A 9,723-nucleotide genomic window follows, 5' to 3' on the forward strand; every position below is an offset into this window, starting at 1 on the left:
TTATTTTATTTTCTCTCTACTCTTTAGAGTTTAGACACCTCCATGTTTTCATCTGAGCCTTATTTTTTCGACATTTTATTTTGTAAATATGATTTTATAAATATCAATATAACACATCTTTAAACCGGCCAGATTGTGGACCGTGGGTGATCCAATTCAACACCCACTCTGCTTTCTTTTTTACCAAAAAAAAAAAACATAGTTAAATTGTTATCATACATATTAGGTGTACATTTTAAAACCATATATATAAATATCAGTAATCAGATCATACTAATTTTTTTAAGGATTTATGCAATATGATTTGATTATAAAATTAGAAAGATTAAATAAAAAAATTTGTTTTATCTCAATTTTGTTTGTTTCACGCCGAAATAACATTAAAACGGACACGTTGACATAAAACATCGGAGCATATCCGTAGTTGATCCAACTCACTTTAATTTTTATTTTGTTACTTTTTAAAAATATCTGAAATATCAATAATTAGATCATATTAAAACTTTTTAGGATTTACGTTATATAAGTTGATTATAAAATTAGAAAGATTAAAAATATTTTTCTTGTTTTTTTCTCAATTTTGTTTGTTTCACGTTGAAATGACATTGAAACGGATACGTTGACATAAAACATCGGCGCATATCCGTCCGTAGTTGATCCAACTCACTTTAATTTTTATCTTGTTACTTTTTAAAAATATCTGAAATGCCAATAATTAGATCGTACTGAAACTTTTTAGGATTTACGTTATATGAAATATCAATAATTAGATCGTCGTACTAAAACTTTTTAGGATTTACGTTATATGAGATGATTAGATAAATCGAAAGATTAAAAAAAAATTCTTGTTTTTTCTCAATTTTGTTTGTTTTCATACCGATATAACATTAAAACGGACGCGTTGTACAATCTATCAGCGCATATCTATAAGCTCATCGTGCATATAAATATCGTCTTTTTATTTTGGATTTCTAAATCATTTTAAGTAATCTTAGCTGTAAATAGTAATAATAAAATTAGAGATCTAATTACTGTTTGAAAAAATATTTAAAATTTTAAAATTAATATATTGCTGTAAAGAAAGAATGAAAAGATCATTCCTAAATTTAATGTAGCAAAATTCCTAGGACCGGTTTATACGGAAAGAATAAAAGAGAGAACAACTTCACGTTTTTCATCACTATAGTAACGTCAAATTAACCGGCTTATTGTCGTGATTAAGACACTATCTAAAATACTTTAGTTTAATGAATTCCCCATAAAAACAATAATTTATTAAAGTTGAGGCCAAGCCAAGCCACCACCTCACAAGCCGAGCTAATAATATTCTAATAAAAGTAACAAATTAACAATTAAATTAAATAGCACATTCTTATATACTATAGGGGGATGTTATGAATATTCACATAGCCCCCAGTTCCAACGTTTCCTTTGTACGTAATAGTTTATTTCTCACACTGAAGTTGTATTATTGTTATATACTTTTCATGAGAACGTATTCAAATCTAACAACGGACCAACTTATAAAATCATAAGATCCTGTTTTTAAGTTTCTGAAATTAAAGAAGTTTTGACTCTATATACCATATACGAAATTAAATGGTTTGAGATACTATTGATAACTCCTAAACTAGTTTCTTTTATGGACACATACTCCTAATCTAGTTTGACAATTACTTTTCACATCTTTAACCATTAAATTACAATAATGAAACCCACAGAGAAAAAAAATGTTTTATTAAATATATAAAACCCAAAATAAGAGTACTGCACTCACTTCATTTCTCCTAATAAATTAAAAGGCCATCTTAAAAAAGATAACGAAGTAGCAACTTTGCATCATCCTCTCTCTCTCTCTCTCTCTCTCTCTCTCTCTCTCTCTCTCCCTCTCATTCTGAAATAGATGAAGTAGAGAAGTTAATGTTCACCAAACTTACTGTAAAGTCTGAAACTTTCTTCCTTCTTCTTCTTTGCTTCATTCAAGTAAGTCTCTCTGTTTTTTCTCTGAAATCTTCTTCTCTCTGCATATTTGTCTTTCCATGGCGAATACCCAATAAGAAAGGAGACTTCTTTTTCTCTCTCTCTCAAAGCATATTTGTTTCCCTCTCAGATAATGTATAACATGTGTTTGTATGTTTGCACCGTGATGTTTACTTCTGTCTTCTAAATCTTATTCCTTTTAAGTAACGTTTTTCTTGTTTGCAGATTAAACGTTCAAGAAACAGAGGATTTGTCTCAGATCTAGTTGCAATAGTTATATAGATTTGAATTTCGTTACTAGCTACAGGAAAAGATGAGTAAAGAAGAGTTCATGAAGATCCAGGTTTGCTCATTACTATTTTTTCCCGTTTTTTTGTTTTAATGTTATTACAGTAACATAAGAATTAACTCTGTTTTTTTTTCTTGTTGTTTTGGTGTTTTTGTTGTGTAGACTTGTGTTCTCAAAGTGAACATTCACTGTGATGGTTGTAAGCAGAAAGTGAAGAAAATCTTGCAGAAAATTGAAGGTAAGAGAACAAAAAAAAAACAAAATTTTGACTTTTTAATTAAAACCAAATCTTATTATGTCATCAAGATTTGACTTAACACTCCAAAGTCTTTGATCTTAGGTGTTTTCACGACAAAGATAGACGCAGAGCAAGGAAAAGTGACTGTATCTGGAAACGTAGACCCAGCTGTTCTAATCAAGAAGCTCTTGAAGTCTGGTAAACATGCCGAAATCTGGGGAGCTCCCAAGGGAAGTAGTAACAACAACCAGAACCAACCCAACTTGGCTAATCAGTTCAAAGCCATGCAGATTGATCACGGCGGCAAAGGCGGTGGTGGTGGTGGTGGTAACCCCGCCGGTGGAAATAATAACAAAGGCCAAAAGAACGGTCCTGGGGGTGGCGGAGGTGGCGGTGGAGGAGGAGGAGGTGGAGGAGGCGGCGGTGGACCACCGAAGATGGTTCTTCCGCAGTTAACTCCGCAACAGATGCAGCAGTTGAACCCGCAGCAGCTTCAGCAGCTACAACAACTTCAGCAGATGAAAGGGTTTCAAGATCTGAAGCTTCCTCCTCAGTTAAAGGGTGGTCCAGGTCCGGGGCCTGGCTCTGTTCCTATGAACAAGAATCCTCAGATGCCTGTTAATCCTAATCAGAAGGCTGTGAAGTTCAACGTTCCTGATGATGATGACGACGAGGATGATTTCAGTGACGAATTCGATGATGAGTTTGATGAGGATGACGACGAGTTTGATGATGATTTGGAGGATGATGAGTTTGACGACCACCCACCTCCGCCTAACAAGATGAAGCCTATGATGGGTGGTGGTGGTGCTGGTGGTAACATGATGATGCCTAATAACATGATGCCTAACATGATGATGCCTAACGCTCAACAGATGTTAAACGCTCATAAAAACGGTGGCGGTGGTGGTCCTGGACCCGCCGGTGGTAAAATTGAGGGCAAAGGTATGCCTTTTCCTGTTCAAATGGGCGGCGGTGCTGGAGGGAATGGAGGTAAGAAGGGCGGTCCCGGTGGAGGAGGCGGCGGTGGTGGTGGTAATATGGGGATTCAAAACCAAAGCGGAGGAAAGAACGGTGGCAAAGGCGGCGGCGGTGGTCATCCCTTAGATGGGAAAATGGTCGGAGGTGGCGGCCCTCCAAACGGTAACAAAGGAGGCGGTGGAGGCCAGATGAATGGCGGCCCTAACGGCGGTAAAAAGGGCGGTGGAGGAGGCGGCGGAGGAGGAGGACCCATGAATGGAGGACTCCCGCCGGGTTTCCGTCCAATGGGAGGCGGTGGCGGTGGTGGAGGACCTCCAACCATGAGTATGCCAATGGGTGGTCCAATGGGTAGTCTTCCACAGATGGGCGGTGGACCTGGTCCGGGTCCAATGGGTAATAACATGCAGGCAGTTCAAGGATTACCCGCAATGGGTCCAGGCGGAGGCGGCGGCCCATCGGCAGGAGCACCACCACCAGGATATTTCCAAGGCCAAGCCCCTGGCGGCGGCGGAGGAGGCGGTCAAGACTCAATGCCGGGAAATCCCTACTTACAACAACAGCAACAGCAGCAACAACAACAATACTTGGCTGCGGTTATGAACCAGCAACGAGCCATGGGGAATGAGCGGTTCCAGCCGATGATGTACGCTCGACCACCGCCAGCTGTCAACTATATGCCACCTCAACCGCACCAGCAACATCCATACCCGTACCCGTATCCGTATCCGCCTCACAACGGTGACCAGTATTCTGATTACTTCAGTGATGAGAACACATCAAGCTGCAATATTATGTGAACAACAACAACAACAAAACTTTCCATAGTTTGTGTCCGGTCTGTGATTATACATGGAAATGGTTTTTTTTTTTTCTTTCTCATAATTATTGGAGGGGTTCTTAAAATCCTTCTTTTTTTTTCCTCCAACGGATCGATCCTAAGTTATATTAGGATTTTCTTAATTTGTGATAGTTCTTAAGTAATATTATAGAATCATAATATAAAATCAAACGAATATTTTATATTCAGTACTTGAACTTTTTTTTTTCTCTGGGTTCTTATACTTTCTTAATGAGATCCTAGTGTTCATATGTTGTTTATAGAAAGATAAAATTAAAATAAAGCCATAATGGAATGATCTTATTTTATTCAAAGTTCTGTGACTATATTTGTTTTGTTTTTTTCTTTTATTATATTATTATGAAGAATATGCGCAATTGCAATGAACAAGTTTTGTATATACTACAGAATATAGATACCTAAACCCTTCAGAAAATAAAATCTGACTGCGATTAGTGTGATACTGACGCTTTTGAATCAATAAATAAAATATAATAAAACTATTAATTAATTGTTTTACTTCCTTTTAAAAAAAAACAGAGCAAAAAAATGATAATAATGGAATTGGACTTGTGTCCCACCCACTACGATTTTAGATCATTTTGTCCAATTGGGTTTTGGCTTTAATTATTTTTTTGTCACTTTTATTATTAGGTTTGAATAGATTTCTAAAAAGGAAAAAAGATTACAACGACAAAAGTAAACAGATCAGTTGTTGTATTTAAATTAAAATAAAATTAAAAAGGAAACAATAAGAAACGCTGATTGTGAGGATGGCAACATTTTGCTTTTCAAGACTATTTGTTTAAGTTAACTTTTTTATATTAAAACAGTAATAGTGAATACAACATTTTAGCCCTTATCATATAGTTTATGTTCATCAAAAACTAGTATATCGCAAATGGGATGCGTTTGGAAACGTTAGGTTGATGATTTGTATATTACCACAAATATGCTATACTCCGGAAGCCAAAGTTTGTAGCTCTTAACAAGTCAAAGCTTATATATATATAACGTACGAGTTACGAGTGAGACACAAAAGATGATCATCATCGTCATCTTCGAATGATGATGGAGGATGAGTTGGAACTGCACAAGTAAAATTAAATGTGGCTTGTTGTTGTTTAGTAGTAATTTTGGGCGTCATAGAGACACAAACACACTTCAGTGCACACGTTTCTTATCCTTCTTCATCTTTCAATTGTTGCTTTATTATATGTAATTTTGTATGCTTTTTATGTCTTTATTATTTGCGTGAGACAGTAGTAACAGTACACAAAAAAAAAAACTTATTTAAGAAGCCCGCTTTGGATTCGTCCAGATTTTGCTTCTTTCATACGTATTCTTCTTTTCTTTCCATTTAAAGTTATTTTTATTGCCTCTGTAACACCGCACAATATGCATATCTAGAAATGGTTTTTAAGGGTTTGAAATGAGAAGAGGGGCATCATCAGAGAACCAGGCTGCTCGAGGTCCGACACTTGTTACTTGTCTCATCATCTCTTGTGCAGTTCCAACACCACCCTCACGGCGATTTTACTTCACTTGTTTTTAACCATACTCCGTAAAAACTGCGTTACCAACTAATAAAAGGATATACGTTACGGATATTGACAAATCCAAACCCATCTTTTTCTCCCTGTTTTCTCTTTGGGTCCCTTAGTTTTTTATTTTGTCCCTTGGTATTATTTTAGCCATGGCCAAAAGCTATATAAGAAAAGTGAACTACGAGAGTGTTCACATATTACAATAAGAATGTTTGGTTAATCGCCTCTTTAGAAAACTTTATTACTAGTAATCTCTAATTTAGTGATCTTCTTACAATAACAAATACAGTATAGCTTAAACTTTAACTTTAGTCATTTTCACAAAATTTTAGAATTCTCACAAAAAGGTGGGTTTTTTTTTACATAATCCAGCTTAGTAACTTTCTCTTTTGGTTCTTGTCATCAGTTTAACGTATTAATGAAGTTTATAGTACTTTTTTATAATAGCTAGAGCAAATGAAACCAAAGTGGTTTCAGTTCAGTCAGCTTCTGCTACAAGCTGATCTAGTCGGTTCGAAACCGTCCAATAAGAAAGAGCCAAGTCATAGATCAACTGTAATAATTGAGAAAGATGAGTTTTATATAACGTCTGCATCACAGCCGTCCGATTTAGAGTGTCTCAGATGGAGCCAAATTAGAGGAAAAAGAAAGCTCGGCTGTCGAGGAGACGCGTTACTACACATTTGGCTCCTCCCCATCACTGCCGGTTACACGAAACCGCTCGAACCACGAATGATGACGTGATGTGTTGGTTAAACGCCGTTAATATGCCATAATTGTCATGTCACATGTAAAAAAGTATCAATAAGGACATGTAGAAAAATATATATGTATATAATAAACAAGAAACTACTACTACTACTATAATAATGTCTTTTAAGAAAATAGGGGCCACGTAATTATAAAGTTGGTATACTTACATAATTACAATCAAAGAAAGCAAAAAAAGAATGAAAGAAAAAAAGAAAAAAGAGTAAAGGAGCTTTTATGAATTAACGCAAATGTTCCCTAGTCGTACCATGAAAACCTGCAGACCAATCGAATTGCGGGCAATAGCCGATTCACACCTATTCGTTAACCTAAAACTTTGATTATTAGTTTTCGAATTGTTCATAAGTTTTGACCTTACCAAAGCTTGCCACCATGCACCAAAAAAATAACAAAAGAAAGTGTAATGGTTGGTGCAAAAAAGACTTGGTCATTATGTATACTAGAGACCTTTTTGGCATGCATGTAATGTAGATCATCCAGTTATGATACATACTTGTATAAAGATGTGTATAATGAGATGATAAAAACGACATGCAATAAGTTAATATATGTGTACACAGAGACATATTACAAAAATGAGATAAATAGAGAGAGAGAGAGATGGATGTGACAGAAACAGAAAGAGCGTGTGTGATATTGAGAGCCCCGAAAAGAGATTATTGGAGAAAGGAAGTGAGAGCACATGGAGAGGCTCGTTTGTGTTTCCGATGGCTATTATGAATGTGTAAGAAAAGGGAATATTACATACCAACAAAAGTCAAATCTGTCTTATTTGGAGAACTCAAGGATCTGTATATTTCGTTTTGACAACAAATCAATCGCCACACTCCCTAGAAAATATCACAATAAAAACTTGTAGAAACAATTTCACTGTTTTAATAAACAACAAAAGAATTACATATAGGATTCACAACAAAAAATAGTCTGAAAATTTGAGATTTTGACTAAGTAGATATCATCAATCTGAAATCAAAATTTGATTTGCTGCCATAATCTTTATAAATTTCGCAAAAGTTCAAACATTCCTTTTATCAAAAAAGAAAAAAAATAGCTAACTTCTTCTTCTTGAATCTACTCGGATTCGTCAATATTCTCACAACCATCCCAAAATGGTCAGTGCATAGCTCTGTTTTCGTAAACGCATTATCACTTTCGTATCAAACCTAATAAAACATTATATTCACTGAAAAATGAAATACTAAAAAATGAGTGCACTCTCCACCACCTTCTGTTTTTTTTTTTTTCTTTTTGGTTTCTCAAATTTGGACAGCTTTTACATATACTTACCCCTCCTTCTCATTATAAAAGTTATTAATCTGTTGACTTTCTTCGGACAGAAGAAAAGGGAAAAAATTAAATGGATCACGTGAAGGGATGAAGCTGATATAAGAAGCAAAGCAGAGACCACTTTGACAAACAACTAAGCAAGTATGCTTAAAAAGTCTTTGACTACTAATAATTGAACCTCACGCTTTCTTACTGTTTTTAGCTTTTATTCATTATTAATCTCAATAAAATTAGTACTACTGGAGTAGTATATTGTTAAATTTACTATTACTCTTTCTTGACTGTTTCAATATTTACCTTTTTTAGGATCTGTATTGTTTTCTCTTTTTGCTCTGTCTATAAGATTTCTTCAAAAAAAAAAAAAAAAACTTTTAGAATGTTGTCTAATTATTCAAATGCACACCAACACTAAAAGCCGAGTGCGGAAGAATTTGCATTCCCGAGTTTTCGCTTAGCATTGTGCGTGGACTCACAATTCAAATCTATAGAAGTACGAAACTATACACAAATTAACGGCTAGTATTTCACTGTTAAAAAAACAAATAAGCAAAAAGAATATATTAAAAGCCATCTTATCAAAAAATATATATATATATTTTTGACAATTTTATATATCAAAGAAAAAAATTTCATCTAAATAGAAGAAAAAACAATGACATTTATAATCCTGACGTAAATCGTGTAGCAGGTTCGGTCCATAGTATCTAAGTAAAAGACGTCATGACTTCGTGCTACAAATATATTTGGGGATTTTAGAAAGAAAAAAGAAAATATATGTTTGTGTGTGTATATATGTAGAGAGATATATACCCAAAATAAAACATTAATTTGAATATATGCACAGTTTATTCATTTACTAGTAGTACATTCGAAAACGTTGGACCGACAATGTCATGCAATAGCCAAAAAATGTGCCCCCTCAAAAATCAATGTTTGATATCGACAAACAAAATAATGAATGCAGAAAGAAGTATCACTCTTTTGTTTACACCATTTTACAAACTTAAACCTATTTCCGAAATTTGGATATTTTTCACATTTATTTTTTTGAGTTCACGTTTTAAGATTCGTAAACCATTTGTAGAGGTTTAGTTCGTCATCCCAACAATTAGTTTAACAAAACGTTTGAAGAAAGTAAATCAAGTTATTAGAAATAACACAAAACCTAAAACTAAGGAAAACACAAAACGGTAGTAATGTGAACTGATCAATTAGACAGTACGTACAAAAATGTAATATAGTTTGTTCAGAGCTCGGTTTATGTCAGTGTCATAAATGCACGTAATCTACTAACACCGAGCACCTTTGTTCGTATTATATATTTACTATATAGGAGTATTTGATTATATCAATGAATGTGAAAAAATAGCATGGTCTCTCAAAGACTGTACTTAGCTTTCAATATATCTGCAAGCGTACATGTACTACATTATTATTACTCATTAACGTGCATTTCGTAATCGTCGACTTTTAAGTATGCATGTATGTGTATGTGTGTGTCTGTGTGTAAGTAAGAGAGCTTAGGGAATCAAAGCAACAGGACACGAACGGGTCACGGGAAAAAGGGAAACAAATTTTAATAATACTAGAAAACAATTTACCTAAGAATATTTGAGAATTATGAGAGGCAGTGAGATTTTTTTATATTTGGTGGGTCAATATTGAGAGATGTACATAGATAGATATTTGCTTATCTCGCAGCCCAAAATGTTGCAACAGCCTTTTTTGCTCTTACAACTCATAATTTGATATTTATGTATATGAATAAATGTAAATTAGTGTATAGTGCACA

General features: G+C 34.6%; 1 protein-coding gene across 2 annotated transcripts; it reads left to right on the plus strand.

Moving 5' to 3' along the window:
• The first annotated feature begins 1,835 nt into the window (after nt 1–1,835).
• Nucleotides 1,836–4,531, plus strand: LOC17882873 (heavy metal-associated isoprenylated plant protein 33). Of its 2 annotated transcripts, none has more exons than XM_006287274.2 (4): nt 1,836–1,983; nt 2,206–2,323; nt 2,432–2,507; nt 2,610–4,531. In XM_006287274.2, the coding sequence occupies exons 2-4, from the start codon at nt 2,294–2,296 to the stop codon at nt 4,283–4,285; spliced, it is 1,782 nt and encodes a 593-aa protein (XP_006287336.1). In that variant the 5' UTR covers nt 1,836–1,983; nt 2,206–2,293; the 3' UTR covers nt 4,286–4,531. The 2 variants fall into 2 exon arrangements, with proteins under 2 accessions (XP_006287336.1, XP_006287337.1); XM_006287275.2 differs by lacking the exon at nt 1,836–1,983 and adding an exon at nt 1,990–2,115.
• Nucleotides 4,532–9,723: the final 5,192 nt, after the last annotated feature.

This window comes from Capsella rubella, unplaced genomic scaffold, assembly GCF_000375325.1.
Source record: "Capsella rubella cultivar Monte Gargano unplaced genomic scaffold, Caprub1_0 scaffold_6, whole genome shotgun sequence".
NCBI lineage: Eukaryota > Viridiplantae > Streptophyta > Magnoliopsida > Brassicales > Brassicaceae > Capsella > Capsella rubella.

Coding starts and splice junctions, on each gene's coding strand:
- LOC17882873 (XM_006287274.2), top strand. CDS start 2,294: ATGAGTAAAGAAGAGTTCATGAAGATCCAG. Junction 2,324..2,431: donor AAGAGTTCATGAAGATCCAG/GTTTGCTCATTA, acceptor TTTGTTGTGTAG/ACTTGTGTTCTCAAAGTGAA. Junction 2,508..2,609: donor AATCTTGCAGAAAATTGAAG/GTAAGAGAACAA, acceptor CTTTGATCTTAG/GTGTTTTCACGACAAAGATA.